The sequence below is a fragment of the Syzygium oleosum genome, unplaced genomic scaffold (genome assembly GCF_021117445.2).
Source record: "Syzygium oleosum isolate NSW1041296 unplaced genomic scaffold, Sole_v2.1 Sole_v2.16, whole genome shotgun sequence".
Classification (NCBI taxonomy): Eukaryota; Viridiplantae; Streptophyta; class Magnoliopsida; order Myrtales; family Myrtaceae; genus Syzygium; species Syzygium oleosum.
This window is the reverse complement of record NW_026607500.1, coordinates 3,820,759-3,847,282: the sequence shown is the minus strand read 5'-3', so window position 1 is coordinate 3,847,282 and position 26,524 is coordinate 3,820,759. Positions and strand designations below refer to the sequence as shown.

General features: G+C 40.3%; 1 protein-coding gene across 1 annotated transcript; it reads left to right on the top strand.

The window, feature by feature from the left end:
• The first annotated feature begins 936 nt into the window (after nucleotides 1–936).
• Nucleotides 937–7,771, top strand: LOC115671529 (TMV resistance protein N-like). Its single transcript, XM_056318680.1, has 6 exons — nucleotides 937–1,336; nucleotides 1,977–3,057; nucleotides 3,324–3,608; nucleotides 3,691–5,226; nucleotides 6,005–6,071; nucleotides 6,488–7,771. Exons 1-6 carry the CDS (start codon nucleotides 1,146–1,148, stop codon nucleotides 7,711–7,713), a joined length of 4,386 nt encoding a protein of 1,461 aa, XP_056174655.1. The 5' UTR covers nucleotides 937–1,145; the 3' UTR covers nucleotides 7,714–7,771.
• The last annotated feature ends 18,753 nt before the right edge of the window (nucleotides 7,772–26,524 follow it).

Here is a 26,524-nt window from a genome sequence, read left to right as displayed (position 1 = left end):
AAGAAGTAAAAAAAAATTTAGAGTCATACCAAGCGCTTTTATGTTATTTTTTTATTTCGAGATTACAAATTTTGCGCAGTTACCAAACGCGATCTTATGCTCAAAAACTCATCCAGCAAATAGAAATAGAAAAATACTAATTATGTAAAGAAATTGTTTTCGGGTACAAAAATGTCACCGAGCACACCTAAATGACCGTGGGAGCATCTCCGGATCAATTCGAACAAAAAATAAAAAAATAAAGGCATTTAATTCAAAGACTGAATTGGTAAGGAAAAGTTTAAGCACGCGGTCGTACATATTGCAAAAGTCAAAGGTCATTGGTGTTTTTGTTTTTAGTTTTCTTTTTATATTTTTACATCCGTCTTGCAATAATGGTCGGCCGGTTAAAGCGGCCCCTGTCCGCCTACTCCCGCTGTACGAAACTGGGAGGTGGATCTTTGAAATAAGAGTAAGGAAGAGAGACGAAACTGAGAGAAGCGGGCCCCCCAACACGAAAACCGATTTCATTTTGAGAGTAAGGAGGAGGCGGTGGACATGGAGAATTCTCACAACCGTGTAGGAGGATCCACCGAAACAAGAGAAAAGAGTTTCGATGTGTTTTTGAGCTTCAGTGGACCGAATACTCGCGGCGGCTTCGTGGATCATCTCTACCGTTGCCTCCACCAAGCGGGGATCCGCGTGTTCAGGGATGAACAGATACTCGTCATGGGAGTGCCGATTGCGCAGTCCCCGAAAACCGATTTCATTTTGAGAGTAAGGCGGAGGCGATGGACATGGAGAATCCTCACAGCCGTGGAGGAGGATCCTCCGAAACAAGAGAAAAGAGTTTCGATGTGTGTTTGAGCTTCAGAGGACCGGATAATCGCGGCGGCTTCGTGGATCATCTCTACCGTAGCCTCCACCGAGCGGGGATCCGCGTGTTCAGGGATGAATTCGTGGATCATCTCTACCATAGCCTCCACCGACCGGGGATCCGCGTGTTCAGGGATGAAGAGGAACTCACCGTGGGAGAGCCGATTCAGCAGTCGCTTACCCAACCGATCAGGCATTCCAAGATCGCCATTCCGATCCTGTCAGAGAACTATGCGTCGAGCAAATGGTGCCTCCGAGAGCTGGCTCTGATTGTGGAGTGCCACAAGACGATGGGCCAGATCATCATGCCCGTCTTCCTCGGCGTCACGCCATCGGTTGTGAGGGACAGATCCCACGTTTACGCCGAGGCTTTCGCCAAGCATAGACGGAGAAGAGTCGACTCAGACACCCTCCGCGAACTCCAGGAATGGGAGGAAGCTCTCATCCGTGTGGGATCCATCCCAGGGCTGGAGAGTGATGGGTAAGTGTAATTGAGTAAGTTCAGTCGAGTAACCTAGCATCCAAATGCCAAGGTAGCGCTTTGTTCAATTTAGTTAATCTAATTAGGCTAACGCTAGGTGTATCAATACCTGATGTGTAGCTCGCTCTGATCTGGTACTCAATATGATCCACTTGTTTACATTCTTACTCCCAGCTCGCCACATTACTTAATGTTTTGGTTTTGTTGATAAATTTCAGTATTCCTATGTTACACACATCTTTACAAGCACATGACTCTGTTTTTCGGTTAACTTAGAGGCAGCGATAATGGTTGTGATTTTATATTAAGATGGTCCAGGAGAATGTTCTTCCTCTTGGAATCTGCATCTACAGGAAATCTACCTCTTGCGAGAAAATGCCAGTGTAGAGCGATACCGATTTGCTTAATTTCTGTCGATGCAACTGACAACCTTTGCATCTCATCCTACCGTGCTTTGTCTCTGCTGATTCAGTAAAAATATGTGCCACTAATTGCGTGGCCTGTTTGTCTAAAGCTGATTGCTGTTTGATAGTTTTTGAAAGGAGAGCGTGAATTTTTTTCTTGCAAACTACTTCGGAGTTCAGACATTGTTGGACTTACGTTAATCTTTATGCACGTGCCTTGTGCACGCATGACACAGCTCACGCACACTTGCTTCAATCATCGAGGTACTTGTCGCAAATGTGTTGAGGGTATTGAACAGATACTTCGTTGGCATCGAGCGTCATGTAGAAAGAGTTATGGAATTACTAAATGTGGAATCTAGCGATGTTCGTGGAGTTGGAATACATGGCATAGGGGGCACCGGGAAGACAACAATCGCAAAGTTAATCTACAAAAGAATATTTCATCTCTTTGATGGCTGTAGCTTTCTGGAAAGCGTTAGAGAAAATGCAGAAAAACCAGGAGGTTTAGTAAATTTACGAGGTCAGTTGATTTCAGATCTTCTAGGTGCAATGCATAGACAAATTTATTCTGATGATGATGACGGAATTAGATCCATCAGAAGCAGATTCTTCCACAAGAAAGTTCTCATTGTTCTCGATGATATTGAACCAAGCTTTGAACTTACATCAATTTTAGGAAGTCTTGATTGGTTAGGCTCTGGAAGCAGGATCATAATTACCACCAGAGATGGACAAGCTTCAGATGAGCTTGAAATGTTCCTGAAATATAAGGTCGAGGGAATGCGAGAAGAGGATGCCCATAAACTTTTCCACATCCATGCCTTCAGGGAGAAACCTGCTCCAGATGACCTGGCTACTCTGCCCAAAGATATAGTATCAACTATTGACCAGCTTCCTCTGATTATTGAGGTTGTCGGGTCGTATCTATTTTCTAAAAGCAAGGACGTGTGGGAGCAGACATTAGACGAGTTGAAAGAAGTACGTTCGCAAGATGCTCAAAAGCAATTGATGGTAGTCATCAAAGCATTGCCTGACAAGCAAAGAAAGATATTTCTGGACATTGCTTGTTTCTTCATTGGAGAGGACAAAAGTGTTGCATGCTACCTGTGGTCTGACCGTGATTCCGCAAGCGGATTGGAATTAGAAGTGCCCGTCCCCTCGTCTATTGTTAAGATTGAGAACAATAAGCTGTGGATGCATGATCAACTTCGAGACCTTGGTAGGAATATCGTCAAATCGGAATATTGTGAACCTGGAAAGCGCAGCAGATTGTGGATGCACAAGGAAGCCTTGGATGTGCTGAAACAGGAAAAAGTAAGATACAAGTTCATCGCTATGTTTACCTTACGATTGTATTCCTTACAACCAGTGCTCCTTTTTTTATAGAGGAAAGACACTTATGATGCGTTTGTTTTACAGAAAATGAATGATTTGGAAAATATTTTCTAAAAGGGATAATAACACAAATGGTCCTTAAACTTTGGCCCAATGTGCAATGTGGTCCTTGAACTTTTATCATTTTCACATATTTTTGTGGGGAAATGCTAAGTCCCATTGGTAATCCTATGTTCCATGTGTAGGGGACGGAACATGTTGAAGGTGTTCTTCTCAAATTTGACAGTAGGTCCCAAGACAGTTTTAAACCAGCACATTTTGCAAGTACGTCAAACATAAGATTCCTTCGATTGGATCAGGCGGACCTCAATGGAAATTTTGAGCGGCTTCTGTCAAGTTTAAGATGGCTCCATTGGCAAGGTTGTCCTCGCAATCTTGGTGCTCAAAATTTGGATTTGAAGGAGTTGGTTATTCTAGATCTTTCCTGGAGCAAGGTCAATGAAAAATGGAATGGTTGGAGAGAAATCGAGGTATAGAAGTATATTATTTTTAATTTCATTTTTCAAATTGTTGCGGAAAAATTAACTCTTTTGTTATTCTACCTTTTGACAGAAAGCCGGGAAACTGAAAGTTTTGAACCTCACCGGTTGTGTTGACTTGATCAGAACTCCAGACTTATCTCATTACAAATGTTTAGAGAGACTGATTCTTGAAAGGTGCATTCGATTGGTTGAAATCGGTTCATCGGTAAAAAGTCTGAAGCGCTTGGTTTCACTGAACTTGAGGTTTTGCATTGAACTCAATAAGTTGCCTGAAGAGCTGGGTTCCCTCATATCCTTGCAAGAGTTTCTTATAGACGGAACTGCTGTTCAAGAAATTCCTGCCTCCATCGGTCATTTGAAAAATCTTGGAAGATTCAGTGCCCGCAATTGTCTTTCATTGATCCAGCTGCCCGATTCAATTAGCCATGTAAAGTCACTGAGAGTCTTCGCACTTGATGGTACCAAAATAACTAAACTTCCCATGTCTATTAGAGAGTTAGAAGGGCTACAACACTTGTCAATAAGTCATTGTAGGTCAATATCGAAGTTACCAACGTCCTTGGGGACTTTGGCTTCATTGGACGAACTCGATTTATCAAGCACTGGAATTGTCGAATTACCTAATACTGTCAATGAGTTATATCTTTTAAGAGTGCTCAAAATTGATTTTACTTTTGTAAGAGAGCTGCCTTGCGCTATATGGACGTTGAAGAGGCTGGAAGAGCTGCATGCTTCAAGATGTCGGAGTTTGGATGGGGAAATTCCTAGAGATATTGAGGAGCTTTCGCAATTGAGGGTCTTGAGGCTTGGATACTCTCGGATTCGTGGTCTACCAGATAGCATTTCTACCCTTACCAGTCTGCAAACGCTTGATCTGCTTCATTGTGACAAGCTCCATAAAGTGCCCAAGCTTCCTTCCACTTTAATAAGCCTATCTTTCAGTTCTAAATTGATGGAGACAATTCCAGACATCAGTAGTCTGGTTAAGTTGGGAGAGTTATTCTTGGCCGATGGTTCCCAGGAACTGGTGTTACCTGGCCAAGGTCAAATTGAATCGAAAGGACGCACGGATTTGCAGCTTGGGAGTTTGTTAGAGCTAAAGATATTTCATCTATCTGTGTTAAAGGTCCAACCTGTTGGGTTGCATTACCTTATTAAGCTCAGGAAGCTCTCCCTTTGCTGCATTCACTTGGAAGAGCTACCACAGCTTCCTTCAAGTTTATTCACTCTATCACTTCGCCATTACAAATCACGGACAGGATTGCCAGATCTTTCATATTTGAAGCTCCTGTCAGAATTCGAGCTTTTTGACTGTGCAGTGACAGAAGTTCCAGGCCTCAAGAAGTTCGAATCCTTGCGAGTTTTCAGAATATCTCACTGCAACCTGCAACAGCTGGATGAGCTTGAGAACTTGATATTTTTAGCGTCATTGAATGTTTCATACTGTCAAAGTCTTGAGAGACTTGCCGATCTATCAAAACTGAAGATGCTAAAAGATATAAAAATCAAGGGCTGTCCAAAGATACACGATATTAAAAGTGTGGAACACCTGAATTCCTTCGAGAAGCCAAGCAGTTCAACAATTGAGGTGGAAAGCTCATCCGAGGTAACCAACACTACTGATTTTCCCACCGCACTGCATAAACTGAGGATGGCACTTGATAAGCATGTGTCATGTCTGGAATTTTTACAAACATGAATGAATTGCTTAATAATAACAAAAATGCATGACATGATGAATTACGATGTACAGGATATTTGCTTCCATTAACAGATGCAGAATAATTTTTCAAATGAAATCTGACTCATCAAGACTTTATATTTCTTTTGTCTTTTTTAGTGGGAAGATAAGTCCAAATGTGTAAGGACTCCACTTCTTTTTCTTCTTTAAAAGGGCATTTAGTATTTTTCTGCAATAAACTAGGAAAAAACTTCTATTTGTGCCAGTTTGTTTAATCATGCTTTCTGGAGGTGTTGTTACGTACTCAGTCCAGAGCGTTGAATGATGTATTGGTAGCTTAAATCTTTGATGTGGTGTGGAAAAGTGCTGACTGCTGTACCGATATCTTAAATTTATGATGTGGTGCTTTGGTTATGTTCAAGTTAATTCTTAATCCAAAGTGCTGTGAATGAATTGGGATGAGTGGCTCATAGAAGGTATTCCATTCTCCAAACTTTTCTCTCGTAATTCAGATTAGTTTGACGAGCTACTCTTCCAAGGACATAGTCTGATCAATACTGTCAACGAAATCTCAAAAATTCGTTTGATCTCTTGTCACTTCCAGTCAGTTTGAATCTAAGCATCAATCTTTATCACTGATTTGACAAATGGTTGAAATCTTATCTGACGCACTGAATTGATGCTTCGACAAATTTTGTTGCAGGTGGAGTTTAGGAAACCAGCTAATACCAAATATTCTTCCTTTCAGGGTGTCAAATGCAAGGACAAAGGTATGGGTCTACATCGAGATTGTCAAACACTATAGGATTAAGTATGAGTTCAACCTTGAAATATAGACACTGAAAGAGATCATGGCTAGAAAGCTGCGAGACCGTAAGAATAGGCGGTTAAGGAATTATTTCAAGCTATGCCATATTGTTTGAACTGATCAGACATTGACTAATTGTTTGGGCCATGTGGTAAATCTTACACCTTAACTGTTGCTCCTCTTGCTGTAGTAAGCACATACAATCCTTAAGAATATAGTCTACAAGCGCTCACAAACATCATCAGTCCCTTTTATCCTCAATTACTTTCTGCTTGAAAATGGCATTTTATCTATTTATCCAAAGAGGCGAGGTGAGTCGTTATTTGAAGCTTGCCTCCTTTCTCAATAGAGGATTCACGAACCTCTTTTGTCTGACAGCTGTTTTTCTGACCGATATGCCTACATCGGCGAAGGATGATGGCGATGCTTTCCCTGTCAATGACGAAGATAAGGATGAATATAAAATTCCTGAAGGGGAGAAGAATGAACCTGTTGAAAGCATTGCCTTGGCAATTTCTGACAAGCCCAGTCTTCCTCCTAAAGCAGAAGCAAAATCTTCCAAGTCTGACAAGTCAGTCACTGAAACTTTGAGCGATTCTTCTAATGTGCAAAGTTCTCCCTCTTTTGGAGGTTCATCAATCATGAGGGGTACAGTGAAGATAAATTTAAGTGATGTTGAGCAAGATAAGGATTCCAGTTTGTCAGTGAATATGACAGGGACTAAAACTACTGGCGTCTCTCCATCGACGGATATGCCACTTGACAGGGCATCAACTATCTCTTCTTTGGCAACCATTGTTTCTGCTTTGCCTCCTCCTGCCGCTCAACCAAAGCCATCATCAGCAATGGACAAAGATAAAGCCCCTATTGTTGCGGAGGTGGATTTATATGGCGACGAAGAGGAGTCTCTTTTGTCAGAGATTGAGTCTTTGTTGAGTGGCGAGTCAGGAAAGCAAAATACTGGGACAGAGATGTCACGAGAAAGTCAATTTGATCTTCAAGCATACCATAAAGAGGTGGAAGATATAATGAGTCAGGGACTCCTGGCAATTATGTTTAATCCCAAGGTACTAGGGCGTTCGCAAGAATTATTGAACATCTTAGTCAAACAGAACACGCCAGAGGTCTCTACGATTGTACATCGTGTCTATCTCAAATTGCAGATATTCATTCGGTCTGTGGGTGACTCCCTCTCTTCCCAACAAAAGATCTTTACTGAATGTGAGAGGTTTGAAAGAGAGTTTAAAAAGGAAAAGGATGCTTTGGCGTCTGACAAGGATGAAGTTCTTTTGCTCAAGAGACAATTTGAAGAAAAAGCTAAGAGTGTGGCTGACAAGGAGCAAGTTATTGCCAAACTTCAAGCAGAGATTGTGGCATGCAAGCTCACAGTTGAAAATGCAAAGTCAGAACTATCATGTTTGTCAACAAAGAGATCAGAGAGAGTTAAGGAACTGAAGAAGAAGTGCAAGCAAGTCCATCGTATGAAGAGCGAGAATCCAAGCATGGAAAAGAAGAGAAATCAAGCTCAGGAAACGATTGACAAAATCAATATAGAGTGGAATGAATTGTATGCAGATGTTAAAGGTGGATCGGCCTCTGAATAGGCTGGTACTTTTTAACTTTCTTTGTTTTATTTGAATCTTCATGTGTCAAACTTTTCTATTCAGGCAAAAAAATAAAAAAAGAGTCGAGTTTCATTCCTAGCTCGCTTATCATTGCTGAAAGGGTGAAGGAAAAACTGATTCATGTAGAATTGACAACCTAATTATGTAGGATCAAGAGCCAAACAGGATTCACTGATTAACATGGACATGGACACTTATGAAAGCAGAAGTTAATTGCGTTATGTTAAAAGAAAGAAGCAGCTCCCATGCAATAGAGTGATAACAAGAAAATCTAGGATACTGAGTGCTAGCGACAGCGATTCTGTTATCCTAAAAGGCCAAAAGTAAAAGGTCCATACATCCGTTTCCTATGACACGATCTCTTCTGCTTAAAATGCAAGGGCCTTCAGTATGTTTAATGTTGTTGTATGAAATTAATGTCGTAGCCTTTCAGCTTAACTGTGATTCAACATGCCCCTTCAGAGTATGTAGCTCAAGGAGACTGCAATCGGATGAATTTTGCCTTACCATAAAAAGGAACTGTTGGCAGAAAACCGTTTTAACTGCAGCCAGCAAGCAAAAACAATCTTCAATGGAATGATCAATTGGAAGAAAATTGAGCAGCACTAAATCAACTTCTGATTTGGGAGATCATGCTCCTGCGCCCTGTGAAACAAGAGCCAGGCCTATGAACTTCAGTTATCGGGCAAGAGTTTGCGTAGCAAGTGAAGCAGGTGAACAACCGTTACTCCGCTTTCTCGTGAAAACCATTTGAATACGAGAATTAGTGTGCTTACCTTGCAAACGAAGCATGTTGCTCTGCTAGGTCTGCAATCTCTCAAGGCTCCCTATAACTAGTCTTGTCAGAGGAAAGAATACTGGTTTCAGGAGGCTCGAGGCCATGCATTGCGCGGGTGCGCAAGTGATGTTTTGAGTGATGTTGATGGAAGTACGAATAGATCAAAGTGTATGGGGATGAGATGTCGATGGATAAACGTAGATGTTTGATAGATTACGATCACCACCAAGGCATAAAGGACGAGTCACCAACCAAGAATAAAGATTGGGATTGATGAAGTTCATCACTTGGGTTTAAAGGACAACCCACCAAGGATAGAGGACTTTGAGTTAGGAGAATCTCACCACAAAGGCCTAAAGAAAAACCACCAACCCGATAAAGGGCTTCTTGGCTCACCACCATGAAAGAATCCACCTTCTAGTATAAAGAAATCAGGGATAGATATATGCTCACACAGAGGAAAATCTCATATATTCTCAATATTCAAATCTTGTTTGTTTGAAAAATGAGATTACACCTAAATTTATAAAGATATTGCTAATCAAAAGAGAAGACTCTTGGAATTCCTGGAGACCGGACAAACTCTTGGGGAATTTAGCCAATTATGACTCTAAAAAATAGCACCACAATAAAGACTCATTAAAAAGCTTTGAATTAAAAGACTCAATAACTAGGACTAGCATCAGATGCATTGAAACTTGACAACATCATCTAAATTCACGCACCAGTCTTGGAAGCCGAACAATCATAGTAGAGGTCACCAAACATTAACCAGAACAGCCTCCAATAATTAGGTTGTCGATGGCAAGTCTCGAAATTGGCAACTAGTCTTGTAAATCCATAACTTCATCATTGAACCCACAAAATTAAATTGATAGCAGAAATCGGCTTTTGCTTGCATGAATAGCGTTTTGGTTGGTTCAATCGACAAAACATGAGTTGTACTTGAGAGTTAATCGATAGAGCCTGATGCTCCCACATCAAACTCCCCAAATTGTTTGAGATTTGTCCTCAAAATTGATAGTTCTTCATCTTCAACATAAGGAGAAAGGTCCTACATTGAAAGTTGCCAAGACGCCATATTCTCTAGGGAGATCAACTTTGTACGTACTATCACCGATTCTCTCAAGAACTTTAAAGGGGCCATTAGCTCTAAATAGAGCTTGTTCTTTTGGCAAGCTGGGAATCTCTCTTTTCTCAAGTGTAACCATATAATATCACTAGGTTGAAATTGAGCTTTCTTCCTATGCTTGTTTGCTTTTTGTTTGTAAGACTAATTCATTTTTTAGATTTTGGATCGAATTTTCTCATGAAGCTTTTTCATAATTTCGGCTCTCTCTTCAGCATCATAGTTGATTTGCGAGTTTGATGGAATGGCTATCATGTAGATAAGTGTAAGAGGATTGATTCCACACACAATTTCAAAAGGTGATCGTCGAGTAGTGTAACTTGACGATTGATTATAAGCAAATTTAGCATGTGCAAGCTTTTATTCACCATGCTTCGAAGAAGAGTAGTGATAGTGCAATTGGTTACCTCAATTTGATCATCAATTTGCGGATGACAAGTTATTCATAATAGGAGTTTAGTGCCAAGCCTTCTTCTTAGGGTCTTCCCAAAGTAACTCAAAATTTTGGAATCTTGATCGGACACAATAGTTGTAGACGAATAATGCAGACAAATAATCTCCTCAAAGTACAAATCAGCCATGGAAGCATCATCCGTCTTGTGACATGGAATAAAATGTGTCATCTTCGAGAAACGATCAACAATCACCATGATGGCATCTTTGCCCCTTTAAATTCTAGGGAGCGCCACAATAAAATCCATGCTTATGTCTTCCCAGAGTTGTGTTGGTACCAAAAAAGGGATGTAGAGCCCTTGATGGAAATGACTCTTCGCCATTTGGCATGTTGCATATCAAGAAATAATGGCATGTACATCTCCATTCATCTTCAGCCAATAAAAGTGCTCTTGAAGGATTTCAATTGTTTGGTTAATTCCTAAATGGCTGACTAATCCTCCACCCTATGCTTCTCGAATCAACAGTTTTCTGATGGAACTCTTTGGCACACATAATTGGTTTCCTCTAAAGAGAAACCCATCCTGGATCAAATAAGCGCCTTGAACTCCATGTTTACAGTTTTTGATGATGGACGAGAAACCAGGATTATCAGCATAGACTTCTTTCATCGATTGGAAACCAAGGATTCTGAATTCCAAAACAACAAGCATCGAATATCTTAGTCGTTAGGGATTCTTAAATGTGGCGCCGTGGTGGTGGGTCCTGCGCTAGCGTCACCCCGGGTTTACGTCGCCGGCTGTCGGCTTACGGCGGTTCCCGGGTCATCAAAAAAAAAAAATATCTCCTTCATAGGGCATCTACTACAAAATTAGTTTTGCTGGGTTTATACTTCAAGATAAAATAAAATGATTCAAAAAATTCTACCCATTTGGCGTGTCTCAAATTAAGTTTGTGCTGGCTACTTATATACTTCATAGCCTCGTGATCATAATGAAGAATAAATTGTTTAGGCTTCAAATAATGACTCCAGTGATCAAGAGCCCTCACAATTGCGTAAAACTCTTTTATCACCGATAGAATAATTCTAAAACTCTTTATCACATGTAGAATAATTCTTCCTCGATTCAGTGAGCTTTTCACTAAATAAGCTAGATGCTTCTGAGCTTGGGTGAGAACGGTCCCGATCCCAACTCCACTTGCATCTCATTTGACCTCATACACTTGGTCAAAATCAAGAAGGGAAAGGATATGAGACTCACAAATCTTTTGTTTTATGATTTCAAAGGCATTGTGGGCAGCCCTTAGTCCATTCGAAGGTTCCATTCTTCATGCACTCCATAATGGGAGCCGTGACAGCACTGAAAATTTTCACAAACTGTCGATAAAAGGAAGCAAGTCCATGGAAGCTTCTCACATTGGAAATCGATTTTGGCTTGGGCCAAGTATTTGCCTCCGCCTAAAAAATCACAGAGATCCATTCTTTTGCCACTACGTATCCCAAGAATACGATGTTTGTTGAAAAGAATTAACATTTCTCCATCTTTGCATAAAGCTTCTATTTTCTTAAGGCTTCAAAGACTATGGGTGAACAAAAAGTTGAATCGGACCGGACCAGGAACTGCCTGAATCAAATCGATACGGTCGGTTCTGGGTGGCTTCCATGAGAACGAGTCACGACGTTCATCGCTCCTCTTGCAGCCTCGGCCTCGCTCGCTCACAATGCTCATCGCTCCCTTTCCTGTAAGTTCAAAACCCGAATTGCCAAACTCACAGGTGGTGAACTTTGTAGCAGGATTTCTCTCTGTTTTGATCTCTGAAAGGATGAATTGTGTTTCTTTTAAATTCTTGTGTTGGTCAGTTGGACTGCGATGTGCCATAGTCGCCGAAGTAGAAGCTGAAGATGGCCTTGTAGGGGTCAACTTTCTTCTCTGGATTGTTTTGGATCAGGATGCATATGCCCACTCTCTTTTGCATAATGCTATGCAATGGCCATTTCCTGGGTGGGTTCAAGAACTAGTGGGTGGTTCCCGATTCCTTGTTTGTGGAACCGACCCGTCATGGGCGGTTTCCGATTCCAAGGTGGGAACCGACCCACCTGAAACTAATCACCCCTATTAAAGACCATGTTTTAAATTAGACACAAGCTCTTCCTTGTTCCTGCTATAAATAAGAATGTCGTCGAAATAAATAACAAAAACTTGACCAATAAAGGAATGAAAAACTTTGTTCATGAGTCTTATGAAGGTACTGGGAGCATTCGTCAAATCGAATGGCATAACTAGCCACTCATAAAGACCTCCTTTTGTCTTGAAGCCTATCTTCCATTCGTCACCTCATTTCATGCGGATATAATGGCAACCACTCCTCATATCGATCTTTGAGAACACTATTGATCCAGGCAACTCATCGAGTATATCATCAAGTCTAGGTATGGGGTACCTATAGTTGATTGTGATGTTGTTGATGGCTCAACTATTGACACATAGTCTGTATGAACCATCCTTTTTCGGCACAAGCAAGGCTGCAATAGAACAATGACTCATGCTCTCCCATACGTATCCTCTTGCAATAAGTTTATTGACTTGTTGTTGCAGCTCCTTTATTTCTTATGGATTGCATCAATAAGCAGCATTGTTGGGTACAGAAGCACCCAAGATCAAATAAATGTGATGCTCAATACCTCTTATGGGAGATAATCCATGTGGTAATTCCTCTGGAAAAAATTCCTTAAACTCATCGATCAGGGTTTGCATTTTGGGGTGTAAGGGCCTCTCTATCTCATTTTTTCGATTTTCAACCATAAGCAAAGCAAAAACATTTTTCTGTTTGCTAATGGCTCTCTCCACCTGTGTTTCATTCAAGAACATATTTTGTTTGCTAGTATTTCTCTCCCAAGGTTGATTTTTGTGAATCATGGATGGGCTTAAATGTGCAAGGGTGATGAGTTTTTGCTCTTTCTGGAATGAGCATGTGTTTTTCTATCGATCATGGATGGCTTTTATATCGAATGGACAAAGCCTTCCTAGTGACATACATCCATGGGATTAATATCACATAGAACCTAATCTCGATAGTACCTCGCAATTGAAAACGAAATCAAGGCTTGTTTAGTTACCTGGAGATCGTTCCCTTTGTTCAGCCAATGCAACTTGTATGGTTGGGAGTGTTTGGAAGTAGGAAGATTCAACTTGTCGGTGTTATGTTGGTGCAGCTTTTACCATCAATGATTAAATTGCACACCTTTCCATTAATGGTGCAACGAGTTTGGAAAATATTGTCCCTTTGCAATGAGTTTGGAAAATATTCTCCCTTTTCTTGTCTATCTTTGGAGTAATTGTAGAGTGTAAAGCTCTCTTGATAACGAGCAACTCTCCTTCTTCTAACTGCTCTACAATCTCATCTTCCTCCTCATATTCAGACACAATCTGGTAGGCATCTTGCATAGCTTCTTGAAGCCCCATGTCGATCTTCTTGATTTCTTAGATAGTCATATCTCTTCAAAGGAAAATTGACCTAAAAGTGTCTATAGCCATGGCATTTAAAGCTGACGGAAACAGATTCCTAGAAATGCGGAAAGACGGAAACAAATTCCTAAACGACATAAAACTCGAACTAACGAGTATCGCCCAAAAAAATCGTATACGAAAACGTACCCAGTATAAACTTGAATCACCGATCGTCTAAAGTACATCACCAAGAAGGACGTACCTTGTTTTTCACGGATTAAATGCTCCAATTGCAACACCGAGAGAGTACGATACTTCGATCGTCAAGCGAGAGCCCTTTTTCTTTTTGAGTGAGAGAGTTTCTTGTTTTCTCTTAGAGTCAACACTCTTCAATTCACAGAATGTACGTAACATATCTGCCTCACAAATAACTACCTCACAAATAACTGCCTCGGCGGTTATTTCTCTCTCATGGGCTCTTTCAAGATTAATGGGTTGGGTTTGGCCCAACGTGGGCGGCCCAATGATCACAAAACCCATCATCTCCCACTCGCACATGGTGGGCTAAACATAACTCTCTCTTCTTTGCAGTGTTCATACTAACAAATAATCCGTGCGACCAGCATACTTCGAGAGCTCGTTGCCATGCATCTGTTAAGAATACATAGTAGCTCAAATTTGGGCATAACGTTTTCGAGTAGATATAGTATGCAGTACCCTAGATCAATCAGTTACATTTAAATCTCTCTTGATCTCTTTTAGTATCTCGTATATTGTATTCACAACTATGATTTACTCAAAATCATAATTGGTCGACCTGTGAATACAAAAAAAAAAATGTGACATCACAAATAAATTGATCTTCCCCTTTCCTTAATCCTCTCCATTTCGGTTCAATTCGCTTTTCTAGAAATGCCCCATTAGATCGAATTATTCATGACCATTGGCAACACCCTAAGATAGCGAAAACTGAATAGAAATTTTGAGAATAAGTTAGAGTCGTGAGAGCATTTAATGAGGAACTCTTATCCTCAAGAGTCTCACACGGCATAAAGTTGAGATCAAAAACTTTTGCCACTCTTATAGGTCGTCTTATGGATACGTAGTATGAAATACGTATTACGGCATTCTCTCCTTCCCCTAGGAGCGCATGTCTTTATACTTAATGCCGTACAGATGATAGTTTAGATATACTTAATATCTAGACTTGAGTTCACGTATCTACTCTTTTAAAGAATTCATCAGAACTCACATCTGGCATCATTGACAGATAAAGTAAAATATGTGGGTTATTTTACCTTCGGACATAGTAAATATTATATCCCCATCTTAATATTCAGTTAAGGCGACATTTGTAATTTAAGCTTGAGCTCTCAATTATCACTCAGATAATAAGCTTAAAAAAATTGTCTCATCTCTATTTATCGCACAGTAAATAGAGGCGATTACCCGTGTAAGTGGGCTAATCTCATCTGTCAGACATACTTTCTCGATATAATGCACTAAGCATTAAGATGCATAAATATTAAATAAATTCATAGGCATTAATAATGAGAGAGCAACTTCATTAAATGTGAACACTCAAGGAAAAATACAATATTCAGTACATCACTTTCTACGCAGTCCCAGAGATTTTAGATGACCATAGAAAACATCTCTTGGAATTGGCTTCGTCATAGGATCTGCTATCATTCTTTGCGTAGATATGTACTGCAAGTTAACATCTTTTCGTGCAACCATATCCTTGACAAAGTTATACTTGGTATCTATATGTTTGGTCTTGCCATGATATTTCGGATCTTGGTATATGCTATCACTGCTTGACTATCACTATTGACTAACAATGAGTTTTCAGCATTCTTAGCAACACCTAAATGATCCAAAAATCTCTTAAGCCAAACACCTTCTTGTACTGCTCCTGACAACGCCACGAACTCGGCTTCCATCGTGGACAATGCTATACATGTTTGTTTCTTACTGCTCCAAGATATGGCGCCATTATTCAGTAAGTAAACAAAACCAGAGGTAGATTTCCTTTCATCTAAATCTCCTCCCCAATCAGCATCTGAGTAGCCTTTAAGTTGCAGATCCTTGCCTTGATAACTCAGTGAATAATTAGCAGTACCCTTTAGATACCTCATGATTCTTTTTACGGCTTTCCAATGTGCTTGACCTGGATTGGATTGGTACCTACTTACCATCTCAACTGCAAAACATATGTCAGGTCTTGTACACATCATAGCGTACATTAAACTTCCAATAGCACTAGCATAAGGAACACGTTTCATTTGTTCCTTCTCTTGTGGAGTCTTAGGACACAACCTATGGCTCAATCCTTCACCTTTTGCAATAGGAGTATCCATGGGTTTGCAGTCTTGCATACAAAATCGTTCAAGAACTTTATTTATATAAGTCTCTTGCGAAAGAGACAATAATCTCTTGGAACGATCTCTTGAAATCTTAACTCCAAGAATATATGCAGCCTCACCCATATCTTTCATCTCAAAATTGGACGATAACCAACTCTTAATAGTATTAACCAACTCCATATTGCTTCCGGCAATCAGTATATCATCAACATATAATGATAAAATCACAAATTGATCTTTGGATCTTTTGATATACACGCAATGATCTTCATCAATCATTGTAAAATCAAACGCCACTATGGCATTATGAAAACGTATATACCATTGTCTCGAAGACTGCTTAAGGCTATATATCGATCTTAGAAGTCGACATACTTTTTGTTCTTGGCCTTTCACAACGAAGCCAACTGGCTGCTCCATGTAAATTTCTTCTTCTAATTCTCCATTTAGAAAAGCAGTCTTTACATCCATTTGATGTAATTCAAGATCCATGCTTGTCACTATTGCCAGAATAAGGCGAATTGAGGTAAATCTCACTACAGGAGAAAAAGTTTCTTCATAATCAATTCTTTCCTGTTGATTATACCCTTTCGTCACTAGGCGAGCCTTATATCTTTCTATTGAGCCATCGGATTTGCGTTTTATTTTGAGAACCCATTTATTCCCAATAGCTTTGCGTCCTTCTGGAAGATCAACCAGTTCCCAAACATGGTTTGACTTCATTGACTCCATTTCTTCTTTCATTGCAATCATTCATTTTTCTTTGTTAGGGCAATTTAGAGCCTCATTTACATTCGTTGGCTCGTCTTCATCTTGTGGAGCGATCATGAAAGTTTCCCCTTCAATGTCAAAACGTCGTCGGGGAATACTTTTGCGACTTGTTCGCCGTATGGGAGATTGTACACGTGGTATATCATTCTCCATTATGCTCCCACTTGGATTAGATAATGACGGAATCGTCTCATCAAAAGGTTGCAATTGAGATTGAGTCGAATTCAATTCCTCACTTCTCACATTGCTTCCACTTGGACGAACTTTATCGATTTCACTATCATGATCCAAGGTTTCAAATAGTGAGTAGTTCTCACCTATTTCGCCCTTCTTAGGAAACTCATTCTCTAAGAATGTGACATCTCGTGATTCAAATTCAGTTATACTCCCACTTTCTTGCACACCTATAAATACATATCCTTTTGAGGTTTCCGAATACCTTATGAAGATACTCTTCTTACCTCTAGGACCTAATTTCCCATACTTATGAGAAGATTCATGTGTATAAGCGGCACAGCCCCAAGGTTTCAGAAAACTCAAATCGGGTTTTCTACTTGTCCATAACTCATACGGAGTGGAAATAACTGATTTAGAAGGCACACGGTTAAGTATACAGGCAGCAGTTAATAAAGCGTCACCCCAAAAGGTGATAGGTAAGTTAGCCTGGGCCATCATGGACCTAACCATTTCTAGTAGGGTTCTGTTTCTCCTTTCCACAACACCATTTTGTTGAGGAGTATAGGGAATAGACAACTGTCTTTCTATTCCCTTTTCATCACACAAATTTCTGAACTCATCAGATAGATATTCTCGACCTCGATCGGATCTCAATGCTTTTATTTTCTTATCTAATTGATTTTCCACCAAGTTCATAAATATCTTGAAGCAACTAAAAGCCTCAGATTTATGAGAAATCAAGTAGACATATCCGAATCGAGTATAATCATCAATAAATGTGATAAAATAAACAGCCCCATGTCTAGCCCTCACATTCATTGGACCACAAATGTCAGAATGAATTAACTGCAAAGGAAATTCAGCTCTTGTTCCTTTTCCAAATGGTTTCCTTGTTGTTTTCCCAGCTAGGCAGTGTTCACAAGTGGGCAAATCGACTTTTTCAATATTGCCCATTAAGCCTTCTTTGGCTAATCTATTCATTCGTTGTTGGCCTATATGGCCAAGCCTAGCATGCCATACGTTCACATCATTATCACACGAAGTAGAAGACGTGAAGTGGGAATAACAAACATTAACATTTACAGAATCAACATCCAGTACAATAAAACCATCTAGAAAATAACCACAACCATAATAACTCGTACCTAAATACAAGTCTACACCATTGTTATGGAAGTTCAAATTAAAACCAAGTCGAATCAACACTAAAACAGACACTAAGTTCCGACGAATTTCCGGAGCATATAATACATCATGTAGGAACAAAGTGCGTCCACCACGCATAATTAACTGGCAGGTGTCAATTCCTTTAACCTCAGCTCTGGAGTTGTTCCCTACATAAATCCATTTAGTTCCCGTTGGAACTCGTCGGAATTCTACGAAGGCTTCTCTATCCTTCGCTACATGGTCTGTTGCTCCCGAATCTACAGTCCACAAAGGATTTGATTCAGTTAGAAATATAGAACTTGATACATAAACAAAGTTCTCAATAATACAAGATGAATTAACCTTCTTTGGCTCATGACAATCGCGAGCAAAATGGCCTTTCTTGCTACAGTTGTAGCACTTCACTCTTGATATCTTTTTCTCATGAGGACGCTTTCCTCTTTGGTGTTGTTCATCTCTTGGTTTCTTCCCCGAAGAACTCGCTCTCTTACCTCTCCACCTTCTGAACGAATCAGGACGCTTGCGCTTAGAGCTCGAAGGCCCTTGTGAGCTAGAACCTGCATAGTAAATGTCAATTACCGGCTTATTCGCCAGGAGGCGGTCCTCCTCTAGCTCTAAGTGGCGCACTGCATCTTCAAAGGTTTTGATGTTCTCATTGTGAGTTAGGTGCAACTTCATATGCTCCCAACTTTGAGGCAAAGAACGAATCACTGCTTGCACTTGCTGCTCATCAGTCAGAACATGGCCAGCATCCTTCAGCTCATTAATCATGTTTGACATTTTCCTTAAATGTAGTTTCATGGACTGACCATGTGGCTTCTTATATGAGTCAAATCTTATAGTGAGCTGTCTAAGCTTGGTACCAAACCTAGCTGCCAATGCTCCCCACATCTCCTTAGCATTTTCAAAACGCCTAAACTCTCGCATGACATCATTTTCCATGCTACTCAGCAACGTGATGCGAGCAATGGAGTTCTTCCTTTTCCATACAGCAAATGCATCCTTATCTCTCTTATGTTGTGCAGTGTTTCCGTCTTCAGGCTCTACCATAACCAGGTTAAGAGCTTCAAGAGTCTCTTGCTCTTCCAGCACATATTGGATTTTCATATGCCAAATTTCATAATTATCACCGTTAAGCTTCTCTCCTTTGTTCAGTTCAGCAACTATATTCTTTGATGCTGAAGCCATGGTATCTGAACATTTCAGACATATACGCACGAATTATTAATGCCACTCATTTATGCATCAATTTTACACAAACTGATTATATTAATGAATAATTTCACATAGGCTTTAGATTCGAAAGTGTACTATGTTCCCAATCATCATCAAAAACCTAATGTGAAATTACCGTTAATGTAATCATTAAGGTAAAATTACGTTCTTTAAAGTTACTAAAACTTTTAGAACTCCCACTCAACTCCATATGATACTAATAAGATCAATATTAAAACAGAATAGAACTATAAACTATTCACAACATGAATATCCATCAACATTCATTTACATAACACTATGTACATAAGGAATGAATCCATCAAAGGAAATAAACATAAACACCAACATAAAAAGAACTATCCACCCAAGATATCTAACACCAACCTATAGTGAACATATCCATAAGAGCTTACAAAAAATAGATAAACACAATCAGGTGGTGATCCTCTTTCTATAAACTGGAAATGACTCATGAAAAACCTCAGGAAATTCTATTTTCTTTGGCATCCAAATGGAGGCACCCGGAAAACCCCAAGATTCGGGCAACGTATTGCGCCGAGACCGATTCAATGCAAGGGTTGACGACCTCCTTGGCCCGACCCGTATGTACTCTATCATGAATTGCTCCACAATCATCTTATAGCTCGAACCTTCTAAGGTGTCCCAAACCCTATCAATCATTCTTCCCAACTCATCAGGAATGGTGCATTTGAGGGCTCCAACCATCACATACTTTGGCATTACGAAACCGTTCCAAATGATATCTTGTATCATTTGGTTGACCTTGATGATGTGTGTCATCATGTCATCATCAGCATCCCACCGGTAAAGAGCCAGCTTGATTCTTAGTATCTTAAGCTTCTTCTTTTGAGCCGCTGTTCTAGGGATAATAGGGGTTCAATATCTTCGTACCATTATTCCTGCAACAAATGCAGAAAAAATGAAAGGATTACTCATAATCCAAGGTACAACATTTCAAGAAACACATTCTACCCCTTCTGTCCCTTTTTTTTTTTTTTTTTCGCCGGTCAACGCAGGTCAACGGTGGTCAACGCCGGTCAATGGTCAAGGGGTCAAGTCTACGGGTCGGGTGGACTATCGGGTCAAGTCGGATCCGAGTCGGGTCGGGTCGGGTCGGGTCGGGTCTGAAAAAAAACCGGTTGGGCAACCGCATGGCTGACGTCAGCCACGCCGCACACGCCCTCATGGCGCGTGCGGTGCACGCGCGCGGGGAGGAACCGCCACGCACGTGCTGGCGAGACCGCCACTTGCGGCGGCGCGTGTGGGCGCGTGCGGCTCCTCCCGGCGACGTGCCACCCATCAAAATTCTCGTTTCGACGAGTACTACGACCCTACACTTTCAAAATTTAATTTTACCCCACGGAAATTCGAAAAACAATGCGGACCAGTACGGTCGGGTGTCGGTATTTCGTACCCGAGCGTTCGTCGTCGCCGTTTCACGAATTCCGGCCAATATTCCGTGTTATGCACACTTACAACGATCAGGAAACAAGAACACTTGCTCTGATACCAATGACGGAAACAGATTCCTAGAAATGCGGAAAGACGGAAACAAATTCCTAAACGACATAAAACTCGAACTAACGAGTATCGCCCAAAAAAATCGTATACGAAAACGTACCCAGTATAAACTTGAATCACCGATCGTCTAAAGTACATCACCAAGAAGGACGTACCTTGTTTTTCACGGATTAAATGCTCCAATTGCAACACCGAGAGAGTACGATACTTCGATCGCCAAGCGAGAGCCCTTTTTCTTTTTGAGTGAGAGAGTTTCTTGTTTTCTCTTAGAGTCAACACTCTTCAATTCACAGAATGTACGTAACATATCTGCCTCACAAATAACTACCTCACAAATAACTGCCTCGGCGGTTATTTCTCTCCCATGGGCTCTTTCAAGATTAATGGGCTAGGTTTGGCCCAACGTGGGCGGCCCAATGATCACAAAACCCATCAAAAGCACTTTCGAGCACTATCACCATCGGTCTTTTTGGGGAGTTCTTGGACAAATTCGTGGTTTTCTCTATGCCTTTTATCTTTCATCGACATATTATTGGCCTTGCTAGAAGAAGCACCCTTAAATGAGGATATCCCCCATGTCAATGATTTGGCTGACAAACCCTTGACACTGCGCGTCAGTGGTTTCTCTACCTTCGTAGCTAGTTTGCAAACATCTTTGAAAGACCAATATGATTGAAGTTCAATCAAATCGGTAATTTCTCTGTTCAAACCACCAAGGAAACGAGCGATGGTCTATTCCAACAATTTTGGAATATCACACCCCATAAGGAGTTGTTCAAACTCTCTAATGTAATCTTCGACGCTCATTCCGCGCTACTAGAAGGAATTCATTTTGAGAAACAGGTCTTGCTTATAGTTATTAGGCAAGAACCTCTTCTTCATAAGTTTCCTGAGCTTTTTTCAAGATTTGATTCAGCTTTTTTCATCACGAATTCTCTGGTTCTTCAAGTAATCCAACCAAAGCGAAGCATATTTCTTCAACTTGAGAAAAACAACCGTGCAACACTTTTTGTCCAAGTATGAGTGGAAGTCGAATGCTCGTTTGATATCATAAAGCCAATCCATGAAGTCGTCTGGGTTGAGGTTCCCTCGAATTCTGGCGTCTCCACTTTTACTTCATGATCATTCTCCTCACGCCTTCTTCTTCTCCTAATTCAATGATTCGACTCACTAGAGTTGCTCTTAGTGTCGTCGGATCCATCACAAGAGTTTCAATGAGGATCTAGATCGTCACAGCATGGTCGATTTAATAGGGCATATCAGTGGTGGCTCCTGCCTCACCTGTTCTGGATGAGGTTGAGGACTCACTCCATTTATTGCCGAAGCTCTGCTATGATACGGTCACACCTGTCATTGTGTGTTTGTAAAGTCAAGCCTCTTGGAACCTGATCAACCATTTTTTTTAAATGAAGGTAGGAGATGGAATGGGAGATAGGTAACAAAAGGAATCACACAAAACGAGTTCAACCTAAAGCTCTGATACTAATCTATTGCGGTTGCACGGGTAGGCGAGTGTTGTTTTGAGTGATGTTCAAGAAAGTATGGATAGATAAGAGTGTATGAGGATGGAATGCCGATGGATGAATGCCAATGCAAGATAGGATACGATCACCACCAAGGCTTAAAGGAGCGCCATCAGCCAAGGATCAAGATAAAGATTGACAAAGTTCACCACCAAGGCTTAAAGGATGAACCACCCGCCAAGAATACAGGATTTTGGGATAAGAGAAGTTCACCACCATGGTCTAAAGAACAAACCATTAGCTGAGGTTAAAGAGTTTCTTGGCTCACCACCAAGGAGTAATCCACTCCCAAGGATAAAGAAACTAGGATTAGTAGAACTCACTACCAAGGCCTAAAGGAAAATCCACTAGCCAAGGATAAACGGTTTCTTGGCTCACTAAGCAAGTATCCACCTTCCAAGGATAAGGAAACCAAGGATAGAAATTCACTCATATAGAAGAAAATTTTCATACATTCACAATATTCAAGTCTTGTCTGCCTTTTACAATAAGATTACACTTCAATTATAGAGATATTACTAAAAAAAAAAGACTCTTTGAATTCACCTAGTTATAACTCTTAGGGAATTCACCTAATTATGACTCTTAAAAGAAGCACCATAATAAAGACTCATAAAAGCTACAAATTAATAGACTCAATAGCTAGGACTAAATGCATGTAATTAATTATTTGATGCATTGAAACTTGACAAGACTCTCTAAATTCGTGCTCCAGTCTTGAAAGCCGAATAGACACCATAGAAGGTCATCAAACAGCGATAGAAAACAACCAGAACAGCCTCCATTCATTAGGTTGTCGATGGGAGTCTCGAAATCGACAACAAACTTGTGAGTCGGCAACTATGTCGCATAATCGGCAAAATTCATCCTTGAACCCACATAATTAAATTGCAGCGGAAATTGGTTTTTGCTTTTATGAATAGTGCATGGGTTGGTTCAATCGACGAAACATGAGTTGAGCTTGAGGGTTGATTGATGGAACCCGATGCTCCCGCATCAGTTTACCATTATCAAATAATTTGCCAGTAACCTCTGGGAGTTTTAAAAGAAAATTTAATGATGTATTGTTTCCAACATTATAGAATTTAACGGTGCTATTTAAATATTTAGGAACATGTAACGATCATTATGCAATTACCGACCTCACCAATTTTTTGGAATAATTGACCAACTTTTACTTGTGAAGAAATTCTAACTTTAATTTGAGCTAATCGTCAACTTTTTTCCTATTAAGCTTCAATTACGGTTACAAACTCTTACTTAGATTCTTGATTATTAATTTATGGTAACAATTTTCCAACTTTTTAACTATACCGTCACATCGTAAAGAGACTTCAAACACAGAAATATCCCCCACAACTTAGTCAAATAAATTTCTTTCTGTTGAAATCTGGTGCATTGCCTAGGTTTGTAAATACATATTATAGTTTAGTTGGATATTATAATTTTATAAAACTATAAAGGTCGTAAAACTTTTCGAATTTATGAATTACACAGATGAAAGTATATGTATTAAACAACCAATGAAACATTATAAGTAAAGTATCTATAAATAGCTTCAAACACATTAGTATTCCTTTTACATATTCTTATAAGGGAAAGGCATCACTAGTTCCTAAATATTTACGGTTTGTGTAATATTGCCTCTGAACTTTTTTTTGTTGAACGTGATTCCCAGATAATGTTATTTTTTTTTCTATGTCAGTCCTTCTGGAAAAAAAAAACAATGCTGACATGGACTTAAAATTTTGTCAAGTTGCATTTGATGTGGCATTTTGAAAAACCTGTAAATTCAAACCTGCTATTAAACTTTTAAAACAATAAATTCTGAAACTCTTTCTTAAAAAAATTGTTTAAAAAAAAGCAATGACAAGACGAGATTTGGGCAGAGCGATGGTTCATACTTGATCTCCTGTGAGGTGACCACCCTCATCGAAGGGGGTGGCAATTGTCGCCACTTGCTGGTGGCAACCCTCGCTATTAACGAGGGTGAGGGTCACGACCATCGTCAAGATCAATTACAAAGATTACGACCCTGGCCACCGCATGCACGCCACCGCTTCTCAATCTTGCACTCGACTGGGTTGTTGACCATGGACCCAGATGTAGCTAAGGGCTGAGACCGTTTCCGTCGCAATCTAACCACTGACATGTGAGGTGCTTATGCGGATACGCTTTCTAGCTATCGATTGGTTTTTGGGGTTTTCTTTTGTCTTAAAATGAAAACTAACCTATATGTCATATAATTTTAATTAAATGAACCTAACATGCAAATTATATGACATGCATATGATATTTTTGGTATTTTTATTAAAATTCGGAATAAATAAATGCCATTATTTAAACATGCAATCTTGTCTATGAAAGGAATATAACTTATCCTAAGATGATGTTTTTGGTATTTTTTATTAAATTCGTAATTAAAATTTGCTAAACATCCACTATCTAGATTAAGATATTATCTAATTTAAACTGGGAAATAAACTAGGTTCAATCCTAATTTAAATCGGAAACTTATCCTAATCTTATGAAATCTATCTAAATATGAATTCTACCCAAACTATCCTAACTTAACAAGGAAATCCATTCTAAAATATATTCTAAACCTCCAAGATTATCTACAAAATCTATCCTAATTTATTGTGAGAATTTTGTATTTTCTTTTATGGAAACAATTAACTAAAGATAAAATTCATCACGAAAAGATAAGCATTGAATTAGAAAAGATATGTGCTAAATATTTCAATCAATTCAAATTTGGTAACAAATAAAAGCGACAATCGTATCCTACGGCACAAGGATCGGATTGGCTGATTTTCCGTGCGATTTGTGAGTCGTATTTCGGGCATGAAATCGGACTGTCGACCATGTGTACATTGTCAAATTAGGAAAATTATTTTCCTAATTTAAGTGATCCTAAAATTCTCAAAGATATGCATTAGATCGCAATCTATTTAAATTAAGAAATAAATCGATAACTCAAATTTGGATAAGATTTTTACATAATTTTAACTATTCCGTTTCCAAATCGAACTTGATGGACGGTTCGTGGACGATGGCTGGCGGTGGTATCTCGGCCAAGGAGGGGCTGTTCACGGTGGTGCTCGCGGGTCACCGCTTAGTGAGGGTTCGGGGGATCAACACTGGAAATTCCAGCAAGTCGATGGCTTGGTTTACTCGCCCGAAGACCTCGAATAACCTGCAAAACAGAATCACAAGTGTTGTTCAGTGCAGGGACGATGGCAGCGTCGCGATGGTTTAATGGTCATCCACAGTTTGGCTAGTGCAACTTGGCTGGAGGCTTGAAACAGTTGCGGATCAGCAAGGCAGCGGCGCGCTTGGCAGGGAGACAGGAGCAGCACTGACGTGGCAGGTCAAGCAGAGAAAGTAGCAACTCGTCAAGGGGATTGCGAGGCCAGGAAGACAGCAATGTAGCAAGGTCGGCTCAGTCCCCGTGGCTCGGCAAGATAGCAGGCACGGTCGTAGTGGTGCCACTGGCTGGGGGAGGAAGCATCAAAGGTGGATGGCAGCCTGCAGTGAGGACTCGACGTAACAACATCAACAGATACGTGGTCGGAGGCAACTATGTTGATCGTTTATGCAGGCGGAGGCGTTACGGTGCTGAGGCATGGCACACAGGCGGCGGTGGAGCGGGCCAACTAGAATGGCGGCAAGGAAGTGGCGGGATCGTCGCCAGTGACCACTCGGCCGTGTGGGGGAGCTCTCTCTTTCCCTCCCTCACTCCCTTTCTCTTGAGTATGTCTCTCTACGTGTATTCTGAATTACGAATTGCCGACCATTTTTTCGTGAAAACCTGACATCTTTATATAGTGTAAACTTAGGTCTTCACGGGACTTTAATATCGACCTTATTAAATGATGGACTTTAATTAACAAGGCTTCTCCCTAATTGAACTTAGACGGGCTGAAATTGACTAAACTAAGCTCAATTAGGCCCTCTACATCTCTTAAAATTTCGGCCAAGCATGTGTGAAATGAGCTGGCCGAATTTCTCCAATTGTGGGCTCAATTGGTGACAGGCTTGATCTTTTGAAGGTCTATCCTTATTAAACTCAAGCCTTTAACTTTAAGGGGCTAAAGGGGCTAAACCCAACTTAATTAAAACTCAAAACTTGGTCTTAAGGGCTTGAAATTTTCGGCCATTATCCCCTTAGCTTGGCCGAATTCTGCTAGTAGTGCAGGCCAGGTCCATGCGATTGATTTAGGCCCATTCACCTTGGTTGGTCCAATGCAAGTGCAATTAAGGAACTCACT